Below are 21,878 nucleotides of genomic sequence, written 5' to 3'. Positions count from 1 at the left end.
GAATAAGACGCTCGCTTACATCGGCACCGATTTACATCGGCAGCCGAGCCGACAATGTGACAGAGAGTCTTTGCCAAGGCCAAGCACAAGCGCGTGTGTGCCCAAAGGAAAGCAGGAAGCCCCCGCATCAGCGGGAATACTCCGCCATGATATCCGCAAATCGCTGACCGAGGGGCGACGGGACCGACAACCGAGCAAACCACATGTCCCTCGCTCGGAACGCAAGCAACCATCAGTCTACATTCTGTCAGCGACGGAGTCACCGCAGGACAGTGGTACGAGATGCAATGACCTCGCACTTGTATTGCTGACGTCGGGGAGATAGTGAGGTCGAACTGAAGCGAGCGAGAATTGGGGGCAGGCATACCGCACACCGACGATACGGATTTCGGATTTCGTCGTGATCATCTTAAACTCGCAGTCCAAAGCGGAGTCATGTTGTTCCTACGCCTAAATGTAGCCACGCATCAAACCTCGCCCCCACCTCGCTAGGCTCCCAGCTGGCGGGTGCTATCGGTGCAAGCTCCGAGGTCCGCCGGGAGCGGACAGGGTCGAGATCAAATGCACAGTGTGTGGCGGTCAGGTGCGCACCACTTGCGCGGCTCGTGGTCGCGGCTTTGCCACAAACCTCCCACCCACGTCCACTATGGCCCTTGAGTCCACCCCCATCGCCCCACCCGGTCCAGAGTGTCCCGAACATTGCAGAGGAAAAGAGAGAAAGCATCAGCAGATCGCAAGATTCCCGTTGGATTGCCACTCCTTCGCAAAATTATTCCCGTTCGCAACGTCGCCCGGCCGGACCACAGACGGATCAAAGTGCTCCTGGAGTTGTGGGATTCTGAACAAGTCCTCAACTTGCTCATAGAAACATGGCCAGAGTCGTCGATCATCGCAATCAGCCGATAAATCGGTTCGAGCATGGTCAACTCCAACTCCGACCGCGGCGCTCCAGAGGCTTTTAGTGCACATATAACCACCAGCCGGGGCCATCGAGAGCCCCACACTCACCCCGACATCACAAATCGACAATGCCCAAGTCCAGTACTGGCGTTACCGACGCCCCTCCACCGGCCGCCCACTTTGCCGATGACAAAGTTCAAGCCGAGTCGGAGCGCGTCGAGCAGCTCATTCTCCAGGCCGAGCAGGCCACTCGATCGCAGCACAAGATGACCCTCATCCAAGGTCTCAGGCAGTACCCCAAGGCATGCTTCTGGTCCATGATGATTTCGGTGGCCGTCGTGATGGAGGCATTCGACATGGTTTTGACCGGCAACTTTTGTAAGTACCTATGGCAGCCCAGCGCTGACGAACCAGACGCCTACCCCTCCTTCCGCAAGCGCTTTGGCCAAATGCACATTGACAAGAACGGCGAGGTGGACTACCAGATTCCTGCCCGCTGGATGGCCGGTCTCGGTAATGCTGCCGGTTGCACGGCCATTGTTGGCGTCATTGTGAGTGACAATGTGGCACCCCGCGCTGACCACCACAGCTCAACGGCTGGATTGCCGAGCGCTTTGGATACCGTCGCACCATGCTCGTCACCCTCGTGTGGATGTGCGGCGTCTTCTTCCTCTTCTTCTTCGCCAACTCTCTCGGCATGCTGCTCGCAGCCCAATTCCTGGTCGGCTTTGCCTGGGGCATCTTCCAGACCCTCACGACGACCTACGCCGCCGAAGTCGCCCCTCTTCCCCTCCGTGGCATCCTCACCACGTGGGTGAACGCTTGCTGGGGAATCGGCCAGCTCATTGGCATTGGAATGCTGAGAGGCGAGCTACTTTACACCGGCTGAACCGTTGCTGACTTTTCAGGTCTCCTCCGTCGCACCGACGATTGGGGCTGGCGTATCCCGTATGCGGTGCAGTGGGTGTGGCCTATTCCGCTTATCCTCACCGCCATTTTCGCCCCCGAGTCACCTTGGTGGCTCGTCCGCCGTGGACGTCCCGAAGAGGCCCGCTTGTCCCTCAAGCGCCTCTACTCTGGTGACCAGGAGGAAGAGGTCAACAACGCTCTGGCTATGATCGAGCACACTATCGCCATGGAGCGTCAGGCCACGTCCGGTGCCAGCTACAAGGAGCTCTTCCGCGGAACCAACCTCCGTCGCACCGAGATTGTTTGTGGTGCCTGGGCAGTACAGCAAATGTGCGGATCGTCGCTCATGGGCAGTGCCACCTATTTCCTGGTATGTCGATCCTCTTCCCCAAGCGCCACCACTGACTCGGCCAGGAACAAGCTGGTTTCTCGCCCGAGAATGCTTTCTCGATGACCATGGGACAGTATGCGATCAACACTGGTGGTACTTTCATCTCCTGGGTCCTGATCGGAATGGGAATCGGCCGTCGCTCCATGTACCTCTACGGCTGCATCTGGATGTGCGCCGTTCTGCTCATTATTGGTGGTGTCTCCACCCTCAACACCACGGCGTCTTCCTGGGCCGTCGGCTGCATGCTGCTCATCTGGAGTGTCTGCTACCAGTTCACTGTTGGAACTGTAAGTTGCCCACTGCAGCATTTTAATACACCTCTGACCCCCACACAGGTCTGCTACTCTCTTGTCGCCGAGCTTCCTTCCCGTCGTCTCGCGATCAAGACTATCAACCTCGGCCGGGGCTTCTACAATGTCGTCGGTGTCATCAACGGCTCATACAGCAGCTACATGCTCAACCCGACAGCGTGGAACTGGGGCGGAAAGACGGCCTTCTACTGGGCCGGCATGTGTGGGCTGTGCATCGTGTGGATCTACTTCCGTCTCCCCGAGCCGAAGGTGAGTTTCTCGACTGCTGCCCCTGTGGTTTTCAGAGCTGATTAACACTCAGGGACTTACCTTCCACGAACTGAACGCCCGGTTCGTCGCCAAGGTCCCCGCGCGCAAGTTCCAGTCTGTCGACATTGACGTGTTCGAACGCAACGACACGACGATCGCGGGTGCCCATGACGCTATCGACAAACAGGACGTCGAGCGCGATCACATTGAGAACAACAACACCAAGGCTTAGGTCTTAAGGTGGACCTGGGAGTGTTCCGAAGGATGCGGATCCGCAATGGTGAACGAGGCAGGGTCGCGGGGCCTAAGGAGAAAGGGGAGGCGGCCTGTCTTAACAAAATGTTGATGAAAGCATAGGGAAGAAAAATATGGATTGCGGTTTCCCGTTCCAATTCTGGAGTTAGAACGCTGTGTGAAACAGCTTGAACATAACTTAGAACAGCTCGGTCTTGACAGGACGTCGCCCGCCACCAATCCGTCCAATCCGCCACACGTCGCCTCCAGCCATACCTACAGACACTCCGACGTCGCTTGATGCCTCTACAGATCACTTGTGGCTTAACATGTGGGGCAGTGACTCTGAAGGATCTGTAGCAATCGACTCATGCCCAGACCCGCCAAGAAGCGAAGTAGTTGGTGTACAACATTGCTCCGGCGTTGGCTCGAATCCAAACCGCCCAAATGCTCCGCAATGTTCAAACCCTAACCAACCTCCTGCATGCCAAGGTCGCCAAGTCGGCGTTGTTCTCGCCGAATAGGCAGGCAAGCAACGCACGGAAGGTTCAAGTGATAACGATCGTGGAGTGGAACCATAGTATGGATGTGCCGCTCATTGCGCCTATCCTCCTTCACCAGCCACCACTATTAGGCTCCTGGGGGGAATTTCATGCCTTTACAACACCGTGAATACAATATCAGCCGTCGAGGCGCTCATCATCAACCAGTCGGCCCCGCCACCGCCGACAGCCACTCAACAACTTCTGGGTCATGCTCGTTGGCTGTCAGCCCCGAAGCGCCGTTCACATCTGGACAGGTTAGCCACGCCCCCGAGTCGCAACGCACCGTCTGGTAACAGCCAGTTTGACAATGAGATGTCATCAGGCCAGGTGACCCCGGCAGACAGTAACTCAGCGCCGTATTGGTTGGCGGGCGACTGTGATGGTAGCACACTTGCAGGCGTCCGTCCGGCCACGGCTGGGTCGTTCCATGGGAAGGCGTTGAATCCGGGTGGAAGGAGTGACGAGATGTCGAGGCTCCCTACCGATGCTGGTGATGGTTGCTCGGGATCGCGTGGGCTGAGACCGCGTACCGCTGCGTCGGCCTGCTCTGATATCGACGTGTACGGCAGCACGCCTTGGTCACGAGCCTTGGCGAGCGTGCGCCGCAGGCTCTCTGCGAATGGTACCACAGGATCTAAATGTCAGCTCTGATCTCGGGCGATACACTCACAGAACGGCAGCTTCAACAACAGTCGGTCAATGTCCAAGCTGACCTGATTGAGGTCCGCCGCGTCCGGGATGAGCTCGCACATGCGAATAAGGTACCGTGCAGTGGCAACAATGGCGACATGGAAGTTGTGGTTACCAAACTCTGAGTCCTTCTCTTGCCTGCCACTGCCAATCGACGATGTGAGGAAGGCCGCCGCACGTAAAGCCGACTGGACCCACTGCCGGCGCTCTGCGGACAACAATACAGCGTCATTCTTCGAGTGCACGCCATACCATGCTGCGGCGTTGGCGAACATGATACCATAGGCCTTCTGGCTGCCGAGCTCCTTGACGAGGAAGTGGTCGGACGGCACACCCACACGGTGGTAGTAGTTGAGCCAGTACTCATAGCACGTGTCGATGCCCTTGTTGACCTTGCGGAGGACGTCATCTACACTGGACAGATCTTGACAGCTAGATGCAGTCCATGGGCGGAAAGCCTCTTCACGTGCAGCGCAGAGCTCGATCGATACAAGGAACCGACTGTCGTACACGGTCGACAAGGGGTGCTGGAGAAGTTCACGTGCGTATGGGATACGCTCTTGCAGTGACCCGGAAAACTGGATGGGCTGCGCGTGGTTGAACGACATTTCGTACGACTGCTTGACGAGCTGAATGTCAGCGCAGCACACTTGAGCATCTACTCACCGCCAGCCAGACCCTCGCACCGGCCACGAGAGGCATCTGTCTCTCGAGATTTGCGTCCGGCTTACGAGACTGCGTGCGGATCTTGTATAGGTATGGCAGACAGCGGTATAGCCGCATATCGACGGCCAGCGCCATGGCGTGACAGCATGTCCTCCAAGCATGCTCACCCCAGGACGTAATCAAGGCTGGTGCCGTCAGCACTAATCTCCCGTGATGACGACTCACTCAAAGCCTGGACTGTCTCGAGTGTCGCGATAGGGGAGAAGAGGGTCTGCTTAGCCATATCCTCTGCTGAATCGCGACACTTCTTGGTAAGGTCCGAGGGAGGTCCGCACCCGTCCCGAGCACGCAAGGCGATCGACAAGATAACGGTGACGATGAACGGAGACCGTTGGCGCAGGCTCATCATCAGTTACATCCTGCCGGGTGGACCCACTTCTCCCACGTATCCTCTCGCGGGTTGAGCACTGGGATGAACGGGTGTGCGTGCTTGAAGAATCTAGGCGTCAGGCTGATCAAATCGAGCAGACTCACGCTTGGAATAGCTCCTTGCCCTCCTCCTCGGTACAGAACCCGGCAGTGACTGGGTCCTGGGCATTGGCTCTCGGGTCGCCCTTCTCTACAATCGGCGACGTTCCCCAGTCGGGATCGTCCTCATCGTTGAGACGTTTGCGCTTCGAGCTCCTCACCGCACCTCCCTCGGCGTTGCGCGAGTGACTCATGCGCCTGACAGCGGGGTCATGGCCTTCGGCGCGTAGCCTCGCCTCCTCCTCCTTGCGTGTCAGTTCGCGGAACGGCTCCTGCATGGAGCTCTCAAGTGGGTCATGGTCGTCTTCATCCGATATCGTTCCCTCGCGGACCAGCGATGGCAGGCTGTCCGTTCCCGGTACGGAGGGTGGTGGGTGCCCATTGGCCCACTCTCCCCCGTGTGTGCGTCCGGGTATGGCTCGCGATACAGCCTCTGGAGGCACGCTCCCGGTCCATGGTGGATTCATGGCTGCAGGTGAGCGACCAACGAGCGTGTAGTGATGTGAGGCGGACGACGAGGGGTGGTGAGACGGCGAATTGGACATAGGACCCGTAATGGCATCAATTGCCACTGGGTTATCAGCAACGGCTCAGGCTTGGTTCACTCACGATCCCGAGCCGTCGGTGGCGTGGGGTGGGTTGTCGAATGCGTGTGTGCGGGGGACACTTCGTCCATCGGGCCACCATACCCGAGGTGCCCTCCGTGGTGTGGCATTGCTGGGCTGCTGTGCTGATGCATCCGGGGCAGTCCGCCACCGACTGCCCCGCCGGCCAACCGCTGCAGTAACACGCCTAGGTCTTCGAGCTTCTGGTTGATACCGGTGACCGTATGACTGATACCGGTTACTTCTCCTTCGAGTGACGCAATACGTCTTGGTGACACTGGTGAGCGCACGTTCCAAGGAAAGGGCTTGGGTGTTGGGCGTATGCTCACCTCCGAGCTTGCTCGCCCTCGTCGTCGTCCCCCCGACCCTTGCTCTGGGTGAATGTGCACTCCAGGCGAAAATTCCGACATCTTGGCCGCATCAGCTGTGCCAGGATGCCGAGTCATGTCACTCACCTCCGGCATGGAGGATCTTCCTTGCCTTCGCATCGGATCTTCATCTGCAACCATGTCAGAAGAACTCCAAAGGTGACGTTGAGGTTAACGGACCTTTCGACAGGCATCCTGCAGGCAATGGTCAGCACGCCACGGTGACCACGTTCGTATGACTCACGCAGGCACCTGGGTAGCATGGAACATGGCAGCGGCGGTCGGCAGTGAGGAACGGCAGTGTTAGCATGTGCCGCCATCGGCAGGCCTCCCGGAGAGGCAGGCCGAGATCACAACAAGACCTACGGGGTGGGATGCCGCCTTCGTCTTGGCCGGCGCTGGGATGGTCAGACATGGCGAGGCGGGGCCGGGTGCGGGGCCGTCAGAGATGGTTTGTCGGGGCGTTGGAGAACACAACAGTGATGGTCCCTTCTCTGTCTGTGAAGGCGAGGCGCACGATGGGCGGCGGACACCGGAGCAGCCCACCTCCATGGCGTGGTAGTCAGGAGCCCCCACCAATCCCTCCACTCCACCCGGCTGTGTTGCCGGTGTGGCCTGCGGGGGAGGGCGGCGGCTTCTGTTCCTGTGCGCGTGGGCAGCCTGCCTGCATCACAAAGCGAAAATTGGTGATAGAACGGGAATCCTGAGGCCCAGAAGAGCGGGCGAACGGGAATTTTGCTTGTTTATGGGCAACAGCAGAGCACAAGTCGGTGTCTGTCGGGCCGAGGGACAAAGGAATCCTTACACAGGGACCACCGCCCTCATTGGCCAGTAAAGAATCCAGGGGGCACGGCGGAGGCCGTCGGACCGAGGTCTTTTGCGTCACGTGCTGGGCGTGGTCGCGGTCGCGTGTTCAGAGACGTTTCACGAAGGCCGAAGGGCGCTGATGTCCTCCACTTACTGATGAATGTGGATCGCAATCCGGCTTGTCTGCGCGCGCCCCATCAACCACTCGACGATAACGGGGCACACCTGGGTGTTGATCTTGATGATGCGCCCGCTATCTCGGGGTTCGATGTCTTGTATCGGGTGCTTCCTGAGGATATGTAGTCGGTACGCGATGACCGACGCCCTGTCAACCCCCGGAGCGTGCACCTCATGCGTAGATAGCCTATCACAGAGTGGAGCCGTATAGCACTTGATAGTGGATAGTTTCATACGGGGGGGGACCACCGAGGACAGACACACTGGTGCCCGAGTTGGCTCACAGGCTCGAGCGGCATACGTTCTTACACACTCTCTCTGGGCTGTAGCAGGGAGATGGGTAGGGCGTATGTGCCATGCCATTGGTTCCGCCTGTGGGCCTGTGATGGTGCAGCCGCGCCATCAGCGTGGACAATACCATGCCTTGCCCGCCAAACCCACGGCGAGTCGAAGTGGTTGGCCGCTCACGGAGGGCCGATGGACAGTGCTGGGTGTGCTCGGGGGTTCTCGGAGTGCTGGAGTGTGCTGGGTGGTGAATCCGCCGGTGTGATCTTCCTCCCTTGCTTGTCAGCCCCGAGCTAATCAGCGGTGCCAAGGCGCCCCCGGCATCAAGGTCAAGGCAGGAGGAGGCGAGGCCATGAACAACACAGTCGATGGTGACCGAGGTTGGCCTCGATGAATACAAAACAATTACACTCAACAAAAGAAATTGTAATTGGCCACAAACCTAATGGAGAGTTTTCGGATCCGAGATTCTATGACGTAGCACTCGGATCCGAGGCAGATGCAGTTGTCGAGACGACGATGTGGGTGGTGCCACGCAAAGACAATGCTCGACAAGTCGTCGGTCTGGCATCGCGGGTGGGCCGCCAAGAGGGGAATATAAAGCATCGACAGAGAACTCTGAGGACGATCATTGCATTCTCATAGACTAGACCACTAGACACAAACACAAGGCCACAACAGGCAACAACAACAAGACCAAGGCCTCGATACACACCCCTCCCTCCACGATGCCCTCCCCTGCGCGCCCAAGGCACGTAGCCTTCTCGGCAAAGCAGAAGAAAGAGTACCTCCAAACCAAGAGGGCGATGAAGCGCGGTGACCTTGAGCCCGAAGAGGCCGACCTGCCCAAGAGCAACGGGCGAACCAAGATCGACAAGACGAAAACAGCACGCAGTGAAGTACAAGACGTGCTCGAGCTCCACAGCACATTCTTGGCAGTACCGCGCGACTATGCCGAGCGTACACAGAACGCTGCTTGGGCCGACGAGCTGCAGCGCCCACTCCCAGATTCGACAGCGGTGTTCCCGCTCGAGCTTGTCGACAACCCCGCTGCGCGCAAACTCACTGTGCCGTCGCGCCCAGGCTTCCGCTTTGGCCAGAGCAAGCGCGAGGTTGAGGAAAACGAGGAGGGTGTGTTCCGCAAGTGGCTTGCCGGTTCCCGAGCCACTGTCGATGCCTGGGTCAACGACGACCGTGAGGAGGACGGAGCCGCTGGGAGCACAATACACAGCCCCAGTCGCTTCGAAACCAACCTCGAAGTTTGGCGTCAACTGTAAGTGCACGCAAAGGCAGTCTGCTGACAACCAGCTGGCGCGTGGTCGAAGCCTCCTCCATTGTCCTACTCCTGATCGACGCACGTTGCCCACCTGTCCACTGCCCGCCCAGCCTGCGATCATATCTCCGCTCGCACCGACCAAAGCGGGAGATCATACTCGTGCTCACCAAGGCTGACCTTGTCGACCCGGCCGCACTGGAGGGCTGGAAGCAGTGGTTGACCGGATGGTGGTCCACCGACAACGAGGGGCAGAACGATGACCCGGTTCAGGTCGTCTCGGTCAGTAGCTATGACACCGAGTTGCTGTACGGTGACGGTCGTCACAAGCCCCTCATCCCAGCGGAGTCGCGTAACGCCCTCATCTGCGCACTCAAGACCGCGCACGAGCGGCTTCGAGTACCACCGTCGACCGCCTCCAAGATCGAGAAGACAGCGGCGTGGCACCCCGAAGTCCGAGAGACTGTGAACTGGTCAGAGCTCGAGGGAGCTGCCGAGGTACACCTCGAGTCGGAGGGGCACGAGCAGGAGGCAACATACCAGAACGGTGCTATCACCGAGCCCCTGACCATCGGCCTCGTCGGTCAGCCAAACGTCGGCAAGTCGTCTCTCCTCAATGCTCTCCTCGGTACCACCCGCGTCCATGCCAGTCGGACACCAGGCAAGACAAAGCACTGGCAGACTATGCTTTGGGGCGCCCGGCGCGAGGTGCGCATCGTCGACTGTCCGGGTCTGGTGTGCCCTAGTCTGGTGCCAATGGAACTACAGGCCATGTCGGGGAGTGAGTGGCATGACGTACACCGTATCCACCCGCCGCTGACACCCCAGTCCTGTCCATCGCCCAGATTCCTTCACTCCCAGCCTGCATCTCGTTCGCTGCGCGGTACCTGCCTCTCGAGCGCGTGTTCCGCCTCCCGCCACCCGAGCCACAGATCGACCAGATGTCTGCCAAGCGCACCTGGCGCAAGGGCATGGTAGTCGCCGCACCTGAGCCCAAGGGCCCGCGCTGGACCGCCGGCGAGATCATGGACCGTCGGGCGCTGGACCGCGGGTTCGGTGAGTGTGCAACCCGCGATGCCCCAGCTGATTTTGGCAGTGACTGCCCGATCAGCACGCCCAGACTCGAACCGCGCGGCAGACGGCATAATGCGCGCGCTCGCTGACGGTCGAGTTCGCTGGGGCTTCTGGCCGCCTGGTTCCATGCCTATACGTGGCGGCGAGGGCATCTGCCTCGGCGAGTGGCATGGTGATGCCACAGCAAGCGAGGGTGAGGAAGAGATGGGCGATCATGGAGATGTCCCACCCCACCTCGTTACATCAGGACCAGACGAGGACGTGGTGGAGGACAAGGACGATGAGGGCGAGGACATTCTCGACGACTTTATCAAAGCCAACAACGCCAGCTTCTTCGCCGCGCTGAGCCTGGCCGACCCGCAAGACGAGGAGGACGAGGAGGAGTGATCCGATGCGTGCTCGGACCCTTCCAGCGGCTGGACACCGCACATGCACAGCCCATGGCCAATGCCAAGGCCACCGTTGCCGTCCCCGAGATTCACGGACTCCGAGGTGTTTTCCAACGCCTCTGTCGGCGGTAGACGGACCTGCCCACCTCTCCAGGATCTGCGGTGGACCCTGTTCATAGCTTGCCTGAGATGAAGACCCTTCTGGCGAAGTTGACAGTGAAGCGAAGTGCAGGGACGGCAGGGAAGTTGGATCCCAAAAATCACCTGAGGAAATTTGGACCACGCGATTCCCATGTGGTTTTACACGTGGATGATTTCAACAACTCAAACTCGGCCGATCCGCCAGCGCCAGCCGCGGTTTTGGTGGGGCTGGCTGACGTTGAATATCCATGCTCCACGGCTGTCCGAAGCTGGTGAGGCTCAAGAAGCCGGTACGTGGTGTAGGGATACTTTGAGAACCGCTTGGAGAAATATGGGTCAATGAGAAGCCCGGCGTGAGACTAGACGTAGCTAAGGGTGGCAGTGCGCACCTGTTGTGGCCACAATGAACCTCTGCGCCAGTCTTCAAGGCCATTGTTCTCTCCAAATGGCCCCGCCTGGGTCTAATACCATTTCCGCGGTAGTTATGGTCAAATAATTATCAGAAGAGAGCCGAGGGGAGCCGGAGCCGAGCAGTCACCGAACAGCGACCACCGAACGGTCCCCCTCCCCTTGTTTCCATGAGGCCACGCTTGCCATGGAGCAGCAACGAGTTGATGACCTCCCATCGAGCCGATTGTGCCCGGGGATCGTCTGGGGCTCACTCAAGCTCCGTGAACGAGGCACAAGGTCTGGAATCTCCCCACGCGTCGTAGCTCGGGCCACCTCGAGCGCCCTGCCACTCGTCTAATTGTGCGAAGATGGCGTGGTGCGCGGATCGCTGCTCACGGTGTCAAACCCCCTGATTCTCCACTTGGCGTTCTATTTCAAGCTTGCTGGAAGCTGACCTGATCGACTGGCTGATCCGCAGGCAGGCTGGGACGATCCCAACGCTGTGTGTTGAGATACGCACGACAAGTGGCCACCCGCGATGGGAATGTTGGTGTGGGCTGTGATGGGGTTTATGCCGGCGGTTAGCAGTCGTCCAAGCTGAGTGTGAAGTTGGGGCCAAGGTACACCGCCTGCCCTTTGCCCGTTAGTCGTGACACCTCTCGGGATCACCTAGTGTAAGCATTGTACTCCATTAGTCGGATGTCGCTCGCGTGTGGACACTCGAGCGCCAGGTGGTGTTTCTTCGGCAGGAGCCCCGCATTTGGGCACATGGTCACCGGCTAGACTGTCTTGCCGAAGCTGCCTGCCTCTCCTCGATTTGACTGGCGGCAAACAAGCGAGGTACTGACAAGTTTGATGTCCCTTGCCCGTCATGTGACCTGAACTCTGCACCAAACAACAATGCATCAACGCGAAAAGTAGGCAGTTCCAAGTGCGAACACAATCGCGCTTGCTTGACGACACCAACTGTTCCGCTTCTTAGCCTGTTTGCTCGTTGGACCATTGTTCCCACGGCACTCTGGCAACGAGCTAACCGGTAACCCCTGGCACTCCTGACCAGTGATATTGCGCATGCGCGGCGGCGAGAGCCCCACCCAGCCTGCGCTGCGTGTTGATGCGCCAGCCCCTAACCTGCCCGTCCATCACTCCTGACAAGCTCTGTGACGTCTGCGTTGGTTTATTTTTATCCACTTTTTCATGCGACAACTGTGTGTTCGAAACAGCCGATACGTGCGATGCAAGGACCTGGTGACCACACGCCTTCCCATCCCTCCTCCTGGGACATCACATTCGTTTACTTACCCCACAGCTTGGACGTCTTGCGCAAGACAAGAGGTCCTTGCCGTCCCTCACTCTTTACCCCCCACACTCTCTCTACTGCCCTCCTCACTGAACCCCGAGACAATCTCAAACACTTGGTCTGCTTAGCACCCTTGTGTTGTGGCCGACTCCACCACATCTTCACCCTCCGCCATGTCCTTCGCCGCCATCAACAGACGGCTCTCGGTCGCCAAGCCCAGCGACACTGTCGTGCCGGCCCCGACTTCCGAGGCGTCCTCCGACTATGAGGACCGCATCGAGCTTGAGAAGCAGGGATACAAGGTGCGTACGCGGCCCGCGCCGCCTAGAGCCGGGGCTCTAATCCCAGTTACGGCTGCGATGAGGAGGAGAGTGAGGCGAGAGCACGCCGCGCGACACCGCACACTGCATAGTCGATAGGTCTGCCTCGCGGTGTGGTGTCTCCCTTGGGCGTGCTGACACCATGCAGCAAGAGTTTATCCGCGAGTTTGGCAACATTGCGACGTTCTCGTTCGCTTTCTCCATCATGGGCGTCTCATCGTCCATCGCGGTGACGTTCTCGACGCCCATGCTCACAGGTGGCCCGGCCAGCGTCATCTGGTGTTGGCTCATCGGTGCCTTCTTCTCGTGCTTCATCGGAACGGCAGTTGCCGAGCTTGTTTCGGCCTACCCCACCTCCGGCGCACTGTGAGCAGGGAGCGGTGGCGACGACGTACTAACGCCCCCCCAAGCTACACGGCCTCGGCACGTCTCGTCCCACCCAAGCACCGAATCTGGGTCGGCTACATCATTGGCTGGATGAACGTCCTGGGCAACATTGCCGGCGCGGCCTCGACAGAGTTTGGCCTTGCGCAGATGATCTGGGCGGCGTACGGCGCGTCCCGGGGAGAGGCAGGTTACGACCCGAGTGCCGGCCAGGTTGTCGGCCTGTTTGTCGGCTTGCTCTTCATCCACGGACTCTTCAACTCGTTGAGAACGAAGCAACTGGCGTTCGTCACTCAGTACTTTGCCTTTAGTGAGCTTGCGCTGCCGACACCTGCTGATCCCAGTTAACATCGGTGTGCTGCTATGCACCGTCATTGCGGTCCTCGCCAAGACGCCTCGCCACGAGATCCACACAGCAAAGTACAGTTTCACCTACCTCGAGAACCAGAGCGGCTGGGCCAACACGGGGCTGTCCTTCCTCCTCGGCCTGTTGTCGGTGCAGTGGACCATGACTGGGTAAGCAAGTTTTACGGAGTCACATCTCACGCCCTCCCAGATACGATGCCACGGCGCATATCACCGAGGAAGTCAAGCGTGCTGCCATTGCTGCGCCGGTCGCAATCTTCCTTGCTGTCATCAGCACTGGTCTCCTGGGCTGGATTCTCAAGTGAGTCAGCCAGCCGACAACCTCCGCTAACTCGCCCAGCATCGTCATGGTCTTGGTTTCTGGTCCGCTGGCCGACCTCCCAGGCTCGACGGGCAATGCCTACCTCGCCATCCTTATCCTCCGTCTCGGACGTCCCGGCGCACTCGTTGTGTGGTCGTTCACCATTCTCATCTCGTTCTTCACTCTCCAGACTGGTCTTCAGGGTGAGTGCCCCGCTTCCTGAGCACGTCTGACCCCAGCCAACGCCCGCGCACTCTTTGCCTTCAGCCGTGACCACGGCCTTCCCGACGGCAAGCTCCTGGGCAAGATCAACCCGTACACCAAGACACCTATCAACGCTGTGTGGTGTGTTGTTATTCTGTCCGTGGCTCTCGGCTGCCTCGACTTTGCGAGCCCCATCGCAGCCGAAGCAGTCTTCTCCCTGGCCACAGTCGCCCTTGACCTGTCGTACGGCTTGCCCATCTTCTTCCGCATGATCTTTGCCGGCCATGAGGGCGTCGACTTCAAGCCCGGGCCATTCTACATGGGCGATGGCTGGCTCAGCAAGGTAATCAACTGGGTCGCTGTCATCTACATCGTGTTCGAGTGCGTCATCCTCTCAATCCCGGCCGTGTACCCCGTCACCAAGGAGACTATGAACTACGCCGGTCCCATCACGATCGGTGTCATGCTTCTCGGCGCCGTCTGGTATCTTGTCTTTGCGCGTCGCCACTACTTTGGCCCAGCCGAGATGGTCGAGTTCCCTCTCGACACGCGACCAGCCGAAGAGTCGGACGAGAACAACCTCGAAAAGGCCTAGGCAACTACGCTTCTCCCCGTCAGTTATAATCCCTGCATCTCGCTTTCAACATGCGCGGTGTCTGTTGACCTAACCTCCCACACATCTGTATCATATTGGAGGACCCTTGCTCTATGTCATTGTTATCATACACGTCCATGCAGCGACCGTGGAGGGGACAGCCATGGCTCATGCAAAGTCGGCGACGCGAAGGGTGACAGGACCTGCGCCGAGGTCCACACTCGCTCTAGCGCTGCCATACTGCACCTGCAGTTGGCGACGGGCAGCATCGGACTGAGCTGAAAGGCTAGCCTCGACCAGCTTCCCTGCCTCCCATGCCAAGTCAACGGTGACCCCCGGGCGAGCCACCAGTCCCTTGACGCTTCCACTGGGCCAGGCTGCTGGTAGTGCTGCTGCAAGGACAATGATGCCGTCCTCATGGCTCTGAACGAGCACCTCGGCGACTCCGGCCACATATCCCAGGTTGCCATCGATTTGGAATGGAGGGTGAGCCGAGAACAGGTTGGGGTACAGGCCGCCGCGCTGCTCAAAGTCTTCGTCACCCTCCTCCATGTCGGCGTCGCGGAAGATGAGCTCGAGGAGTCGGTCGACAGCGGCATTGTCGCGTAGCCTCGCGCGGGCGGCGAGCTTCCAAACCAATGACCAGCCCGTCGAGTCGTCCCCTCGGTCATCGAGGCTCGCAGCAGCAGCCTTGAGTTGTTCGGGCTCGCGCAGCGTCGTGCCGGGGTACAGGCCGACGAGGTGGGAGATGTGCCGGTGCAGCGGCTCGGCCTGTGGGTCGTCATCGGCCCACTCGGGCACGAGGCCGTCGCGGCCCGCCACAGCCTTGGGGATGGTAGGCAACAGCTTGCGTGTCGACATTGTCACTTCATCGTCAGGCAGCCCAACCGCTGCCGTGAGGTCCAACAGCGCTTGGCCGAGCTCGGCCGTCAGCGCCAGGTCACAGGTCGACGACCGGCCGACTGCAAATGACTGTTCGGAGCCGTCGGGGATGAATGTGTTTTCTGGCGACGTGGATGGCGCTGTGGTCGCCACACCGTCGACGACAACCACCCAGTCGAGCAGGAAGGACATCGCGCCCCGGATTGCAGGCAGAGCACGAGTCTTAACAAACTCGGGGCTGGCACCGTGGCGCACATGCTCGACAAGCGCGAAGCACAACCACGCGCCGGCGAACGGCCAGAATGCCCACTGCGGGGAAGCACGACCCAGGCCCACAGGAGAAGTGTACGCCCATATGTCAGCGTTATGGTGCGCGACCCATCCGTTGGCGCCATACAGCCTGCGTGCCGTCTCGGATCCAGCCGCGGCCAGGTCGTCGATGAAGTCGAACAGCGTGTCGGCCGTCTCGGGGAGACTGGCAGCATGTGCGCCCCAGTAGTTCATCTGCAGGTTGATGTTGGTGGTGTAATTTGACGACCACGGCGCACGGAGGTGGTGGTTCCAGAGCCCCTGGAGCGTCATGGGAATGGGGCCGCGCGAGCCGGCAATGAGGAGGTATCGGCCGTAGTCGAATAGGGTCGAGTCGAGCGCGCGCCCAGGCAGAGAGAGGGTCACGCGAGAGAATAGCGCGCTGTAGTCTGTCTCATGGCGGGATGTGACAGCAGCGGCGCCGGCAGCTAGCCCAGCGTCGACACGCGCAGCTGCCGCCGCGATGGCAGAAGCGGGGTCGGACCAGGGGAGCTCGCGCGCGCCGTTGAAGGTCGTGGCGGCGGCGAGAACGAGAGTGAGACTCCGCACGTCGGTTGCAGACATACCCTCGCCGTCCTGCCCATCGTGCGTCCAACCGACGACGACAGCCGCGCGCATGGCGTCGCCCGGAGCGTTGGACCAGGTGACGCCCTCCTCGGGCTCGTGAGGCGGGGGGCAGTCGCTCGGTGCGCGGACCGCGCGGACCAGACGGCGGGGGGTGGAAGCCTCGACCAGATCAACCGACCTCAGCTGGCTCTTGAAGCTCGCGCTAATGTCCACGGCGACGTCCGACTCGATCACCACCTGCAGTACGTTGTCCGGGTGGCTGACCAGCGTCGTCCATCGAACCTTTGCTCCGTTGAGCGTGTAGCTGGCCGTGTGAAGCCCGCGGTCGAGGTCGAGCGCGCGGGCATAGTCGGCCACTTTGTCACCATCCCCAGTCTTCAACTCAAGCTCCAAGTCGCCCAGGGGGAGGAAGCACTGCGAGTATCGGCTCTGGAGCTTCTGGACAGCAGCCGTCGCGTCGGCAAACCTGCGCTCCAGAGTGGCCTTTCGCGCGTCGGAAATGGCAGGCTGGGCCACCTCGGCTGGGATGGCCGCCTCACGCTCGTTGCGCGGGCTGCCGGACCACAGCGTGGCTTCGTTGAGCGCGATCCGTTCTCGCAGAGGCCCGCCGAAAACCATGGCCCCAAGGGAGCCGTTGCCGAGGGGCAAGGCCTCGAGCCATTGCGACGCCGGCCCTGAGTGAGCGAGATGTTGCCGTGTCATCGTGTTGCCGCGGGGGGGGGGGGGGGGGGGGGTGGGGGCCTCGACGGTGCGCTGGCTGGCTTTATGAGCTCCAGACAATTACATATACTGACCTGGCAAGAACGGGAATGACTGTTGACGTGTGGAGGTCGGTCCCTGTGCCGAGGACCGGTATATCGGCGACGGAGGAGAGCGGTCCGAGGACATGTCCACCACTGTGGGCGGTCGGGTCAACCTTGTCGTCGCACATCATCGCCGCCATATGCACGTCGCCACGCACAACGAGTGTATCGGGCACCTCGCCGCGCTCTCTGCATGATCCTAGTCTCATCGCATCGTTATCCGCCAGAGTGGGGGAGCTGCGTTGCATCTCGGCAACTTCAGGGCAATCTATGTATCTGCAATCACTGCTAATCTCCTACACACTCATCTTATCACGCACAAGCCGCCCTTGCAATCTACATCTACACCCGGTTGATGAAGAGCACCTTGCTTTGATGATCAGCCGCTGGCAAGTGCACCGGCTTCCAGTCGAGTTTGAGGCCGACGTGGGCAAGTACCGCGCCGGAGTAGTGCACACCGTCGATCTCGTACACCGAGTGGTCCAGGCCCTGGAGACGGAGTAGCGGCGTGTCGATGCGGATGCGCGCGTAGACCTGGAAGGCGAGTAGCACAGCGCTAGAGCCATCCGGCTTGACGTACAGTGCTGCTGGCCAATTCGACTCGTCGGGCAGCGCCAGTCTGTACAGGTCGCCGTCGATGACGTACGGGTTGACCTTTTCTGCGAGCGCAACAATCTCTGTCACCTGCCCGCGCTCCTCGGGTGACATCTTCTCGGTCTCGAGCTCAAATCCAAACGAACCGCCCATGAGCGCGACATGTGCGCGGAATAGCAGGGGGGTGGTGCGGCCCACCTGCTCCCCTGGCGCCGCCGACACGTGGCAGCCCATCGACGAGGGAGGGTACGCGAGCGACGTGCCGAACTGGATATGCAGGCGCTCGACAGCGTCCGTGTCGTCCGACGTCCACGACTGGGGCCAGTAGCACAGGATGCCGGGGTCGAATCGCCCACCGCCCGATGCACATCCCTCGAACAGTATCTTCGGGAACGATGTCGTCAACGAGTCAAGGATGCGGTACAGGCCGAGCATGTAGGAGTGCGGCGTGGTCGGCGACGGCACCTCGTGCATGCCTCGGTTGTTGTCCCACTTGACATACTCGATGTTTGCGCATGACAGGATCTTGCCAATGGCGTCGATGATGTAGTCTTGCACCTCGCGTTTGCTCAGATCGAGCACGAGTTGCTGGCGCATCTCGGTGCGCTTGTGTGTCCCAGAGTGGAGCACCCAGTCTGGGTGTGCCTCGTATAGCTCCGAGCTGGGGTTAACCATCTCCGGCTCGACCCAGATACCGAATTTGAGTGGGCCGCGTCCTCCTTTGACCTCGATCGCATTGACTGTCTTGACAAAGGCGTCCAGCCCGGAGGGCAAGCGTTTGGGATTGACGACCCAGTCACCGAGCCCGGCATTGTCATGCACGCGAGGGTGTTTGTCACCAAACCATCCGTCGTCGAGAACGAACAGGCTCACGCCAAGCTCAGCCGCGTCCCTGGCACGCTTGTAGAGCATCTCGGCGGTGAAATTGAAGTACATGCCCTCCCACGAGTTGAGGAGCACCGGTCGTTCCCGCAGCGTCCATGGGGAGCGAGACAGGTGGTTGCGATAGAGTCGGTGCAGATTTCGGCTCATGCCGCCGAGACCCTCGGACGAATAGACGGCCACGGCTTCGGGAGTCGTGAACGACTGGCCGGGGGCCAGAGGCCACGAGAGGTGAAGCGGGTTAAGGCCAATCGAAGCTCGAACGAGGTTGAATGCGTGCCGCTCGACATCGACGCTGAACGAGCCAGAGTACACAAGCGAGATGCCGTATGCCGGACCGTGGGTCTCGGTTGTCGTGGATGGGAGAAGGGCGACGAAGGGGTTGAAGTAGTGCGACGAGTAGCCGGTGGAGCTCTGGAAGCTGCAGTGTTCAGCTGGGCTCGTAGCGGTCAACTGCGGGTCTTGGACCTACCCCTGCGTCCCAATCTGCACCTTGCGGCGCGTCTCCTGGGCCTCACGGCACCACTCGCCCGAGAGCGAGACCATGTCCCAGTCGCCCGACCCAAAATCGATGGAGAAGCTCGCCGCACGCTGGATCTCTACCGAACTCGAGCCGTTGTTCGTGAGAGTGAAGCTACGCGCGATGGCATTGTGCTGGTGAAACACCGAGTAGTTGAGGTCGGCCTTGACGCCTGACCGGTGGTCCTCGAGATGTACCACCAGCGTGGTGACGTCCTCTGGTGTGCCAAACGTCGCCGGAAGACCAGGCAGCTTGGGCTTGCCTGGAACGATGTCGTGGCCGACGTACTCGAAGAAGCTGACCGTCGAGCCCGTGGAGTGCCGGACATGGACAGCCGGCAAGCGGAAGTCACCACGGCCATGGTCGGGGAACTCGCGGCGCTCGTCCACCTGCTTGTGTCCCCACCCGTTGGCGCCGCGCGACTCCCACGGGGCTAGTCCCGGGGCATGCGCACCGAAGTAGTCGTGAACGAGCTCGCCGTCAGAATCGACGTGGAACCGGTAGTCGGCGCCGCGGGAAGTGAGCGCAAACTGCTTGTCGCGAACGTGAATGCCGAGGTCGGCCGAGGGCACTGAGGTGGTGCTGGAGCTGGCGCCGGTGTTGGCGCTCGCGTTGCCGTTGATGGTGGTCATTGTGGTCGTCAGCGAGGTCGTCGACGTCTTCGGCTACAATGTCACAGCGTCAGACAACCAGTTCAGCAGGACACGATGTATGCCGTGGAGCTGTCAGCGCCAATGTCAATAAACGAGCTGCCCGCCGGGGTCGGTGGGGTCGGGCCGAGGGTGACGAGAGTAAGGGTTGCAGTTGTGTGGGCGGGGCAACATTGCGAACGCGAGTCCTGTCAAAGAATGGGCAATACGATGTGGGGTTATAAGCGTTCGGACCTGGACCCGACCGTCCCAGGGAGGGTTAGGGTGTCAACTGAGAGAGCATGCGCCGGTTACGGGCGCCAACCAACCACGTATAACCAGGGTATTGCCTTGGCGCAATCTGTATGCGCAAGGTGGGTAACCTGGCGTTCGGAGAGTCCGTCAACTCCTGTTCCATCGCTTGTTGTGCGGGCCAAGGTTCCGTGTAAAACGCGCTTTCGCCAAACTGGCGGGCGCTGACGAGAACAAGCGGCATGTGAAGTAGAAGACTGACTGCGGGGCCACATGCCTCATGTTCGGAACGGCGATCGGTCTGTGTGCCGACGGTTGCGAATCAGAGTGGACTCGTCCCGACAATGCTGCATAGTAGCGAGGTTTCCAAGACTGCACTCGGCCGTATGTACATGCGGAGGTCCGGCCAAACGGTTCGGGGCGAAAGGCAGAGATTTGCCTGGTATGGAGTGCACACTGTCGGCCCCCGCTTGTAAACTGACATAGCAGAGTGGCGATCTCGCCGATGCCGCGGGCGTCAGAGTCCGGCAATGTAAGTCTGACTGTCTCCAAGGCATGCAAACCGCGCAGCAGCACTTCCGGCTGCGGGGAATGCTGCAGTATTATCCAGAGTGGGGATCCGTGGGGCGCATCATGTGCCAAGTTTGTTGCAGACAGACAGACAAAAGTGCGGGTGGGGGAGGTGGGTGGGATCGGGTCCGCGTCGGACGTGGCGCGCGCCCATCGCCATGTCCACCTCGCGATAATCATAGCTACGGTCCACCGTTCCGACTAGATACGGCTCGTCGTCCCGGTTTGGCCGTGTAAGAACGGGAATGTTGGGCTGTTGGAAACGCGGTGAACGGGAATCTTGAGCATTGAGAAGCGACAGCGACACCTGTGTGCCGAGGGATTGGCGCGGGTTACTGCCTCAACCCCGATGTGATGGAGCCTTGCACGGGGCTCACGGAGATGGCAGCGCCGTTCACACCTCCGACGTCGGTCCGCGGTCGGCGCTGTATACGGGCTCCTGACTGGTCATGAGATGCACTGCGTGCATGCTTGCCCTCTAGAATTAGCATTGACACCGGTTGGTCGGACAGGTAGGCGACTGTGGCTCACCCCCACTCAGGATGAGTGGTCCATAGACGGAAAGCGGCTACAGGGCCGCAACGACACCCCGCCCTGACCGCCTCCCCTTCCACCGTATCTTGCGGCCTGCCATGCAGTTCTTTCCAATCCTCAACAAAAATTCCCGTTCGTTCCAGGGACAAGACGACAATGAGGGCTCACCAGGAACACGGAGGTTCGGCCTCCAATCCTCTGGCAGCACGCCAGATCACGGACCGAACTCCCTGGCCCCCACCCTGGATACCACCAGGATAAACAAACCTTTCTGTCAACCCCCACTCGAATGGATCTCGACCCGGGGCCCTTGTCGGCCCCTCGATCGGATACTGAAGCAAGGCAGCTCACCACCAGAGTTGGTAAGCTGGCAAGGGTTACATGCGCCGCTCCATGTCCGACGTCGGCTCAGCTGGGCCGTAGCCGCCTCAGCCGCACCCTGGACTGACCCAGCTGGGTCATGTCATTTGCGATATCAGCCAAAAATTCCCGTTCGCAAAGGCTCGACAGCCAGGATGGTTGACCATGAGGGACGCCGTGTGCACGGCTGAGCGAGTTTGCGTTCGGCAAGGCCGGTCAGACAGTGACCGATGGCGGTAATTCTACTGGGCTGGCCCGGGTGCACGCGCTCGCGTCCACCAGCACCGAGGCTGTAGGCGGCTGCGGTGGGTGAGGGCAGGCAGGGCCCGGGGCGAGCCCCGCGGCGTGCGCCGGCGACTGACCGGATCGCTGCACTGGATGCCCCGCGATGCAGTCTCTGGGCCCTCGACATGCCCCCTGAGGGGTGGCCAAGGTGCTCCAGAGAAAGAAATACTTAAGCAAGACGCCTCGACTTGTTGTTGCGGATCCCCACAGCCAGCAAAACCTCTCTTACCGACTTGAGTCGATTCGGCCCCGCACCAGCTCGAGCAGCACCACTAGCCACACACTCCGA

General features: G+C 60.3%; 5 protein-coding genes across 6 annotated transcripts; 2 read left to right on the top strand and 3 right to left on the bottom strand.

Annotated features, from left to right (window-relative positions):
* Nucleotides 1-1,028: 1,028 nt before the first annotated feature.
* MAL31_3 (Maltose permease MAL31) lies at nucleotides 1,029-10,399 on the top strand (the record flags this gene model as incomplete). Its single annotated transcript, XM_062773188.1, is given in 12 exon segments — nucleotides 1,029-1,278; nucleotides 1,315-1,451; nucleotides 1,490-1,710; nucleotides 1,809-1,848; nucleotides 1,862-2,179; nucleotides 2,224-2,487; nucleotides 2,536-2,760; nucleotides 2,813-2,921; nucleotides 8,425-8,938; nucleotides 8,974-9,719; nucleotides 9,767-9,994; nucleotides 10,059-10,399. The coding sequence occupies 12 exon segments, from the start codon at nucleotides 1,029-1,031 to the stop codon at nucleotides 10,397-10,399; spliced, it is 3,393 nt and encodes a 1,130-aa protein (XP_062629170.1).
* priB_9 (Protein priB) lies at nucleotides 3,630-6,905 on the bottom strand. Of its 2 annotated transcripts, none has more exons than XM_062773186.1 (12): nucleotides 6,753-6,905; nucleotides 6,577-6,591; nucleotides 6,484-6,527; nucleotides 6,358-6,438; nucleotides 6,033-6,295; nucleotides 5,430-5,994; nucleotides 5,332-5,394; nucleotides 5,121-5,296; nucleotides 4,896-5,080; nucleotides 4,210-4,858; nucleotides 3,823-4,173; nucleotides 3,630-3,785 (listed from the first exon to the last, which is right to left on the bottom strand). In XM_062773186.1, exons 3-12 carry the CDS (start codon nucleotides 6,525-6,527, stop codon nucleotides 3,697-3,699), a joined length of 2,466 nt encoding a protein of 821 aa, XP_062629171.1. In that variant the 5' UTR covers nucleotides 6,577-6,591; nucleotides 6,753-6,905; the 3' UTR covers nucleotides 3,630-3,696. The 2 variants fall into 2 exon arrangements, with proteins under 2 accessions (XP_062629171.1, XP_062629172.1); XM_062773187.1 differs by having other exon boundaries at nucleotides 4,070-4,173.
* Nucleotides 10,400-12,198: 1,799 nt separating the features above from the next.
* On the top strand, nucleotides 12,199-14,556 carry SPBC15C4.04c_1 (putative amino-acid permeasec). The gene is made up of 7 exons (XM_062773185.1): nucleotides 12,199-12,534; nucleotides 12,701-12,918; nucleotides 12,963-13,246; nucleotides 13,281-13,452; nucleotides 13,493-13,603; nucleotides 13,643-13,806; nucleotides 13,843-14,556. Exons 1-7 carry the CDS (start codon nucleotides 12,406-12,408, stop codon nucleotides 14,400-14,402), a joined length of 1,638 nt encoding a protein of 545 aa, XP_062629169.1. The 5' UTR covers nucleotides 12,199-12,405; the 3' UTR covers nucleotides 14,403-14,556.
* A 14-nt stretch (nucleotides 14,557-14,570) lies between these two features.
* On the bottom strand, nucleotides 14,571-16,862 carry FUC95A_1 (Alpha-L-fucosidase 2; the record flags this gene model as incomplete). Its single annotated transcript, XM_062773184.1, has 1 exon — nucleotides 14,571-16,862. The coding sequence occupies one exon, from the start codon at nucleotides 16,860-16,862 to the stop codon at nucleotides 14,571-14,573; it is 2,292 nt and encodes a 763-aa protein (XP_062629168.1).
* Nucleotides 16,863-17,305: 443 nt separating this feature from the next.
* Nucleotides 17,306-19,591, bottom strand: agl2_0 (Alpha-galactosidase 2; the record flags this gene model as incomplete). Its single annotated transcript, XM_062773183.1, has 2 exons — nucleotides 17,306-18,860; nucleotides 18,912-19,591. 2 exons carry the CDS (start codon nucleotides 19,589-19,591, stop codon nucleotides 17,306-17,308), a joined length of 2,235 nt encoding a protein of 744 aa, XP_062629167.1.
* Nucleotides 19,592-21,878: the final 2,287 nt, after the last annotated feature.

Source organism: Vanrija pseudolonga, chromosome 4, assembly GCF_020906515.1.
Source record: "Vanrija pseudolonga chromosome 4, complete sequence".
NCBI lineage: Eukaryota > Fungi > Basidiomycota > Tremellomycetes > Trichosporonales > Trichosporonaceae > Vanrija > Vanrija pseudolonga.
The sequence above is the reverse complement of the archived record's forward strand: the minus strand, read 5'-3'. Positions and strand labels throughout refer to the sequence as shown.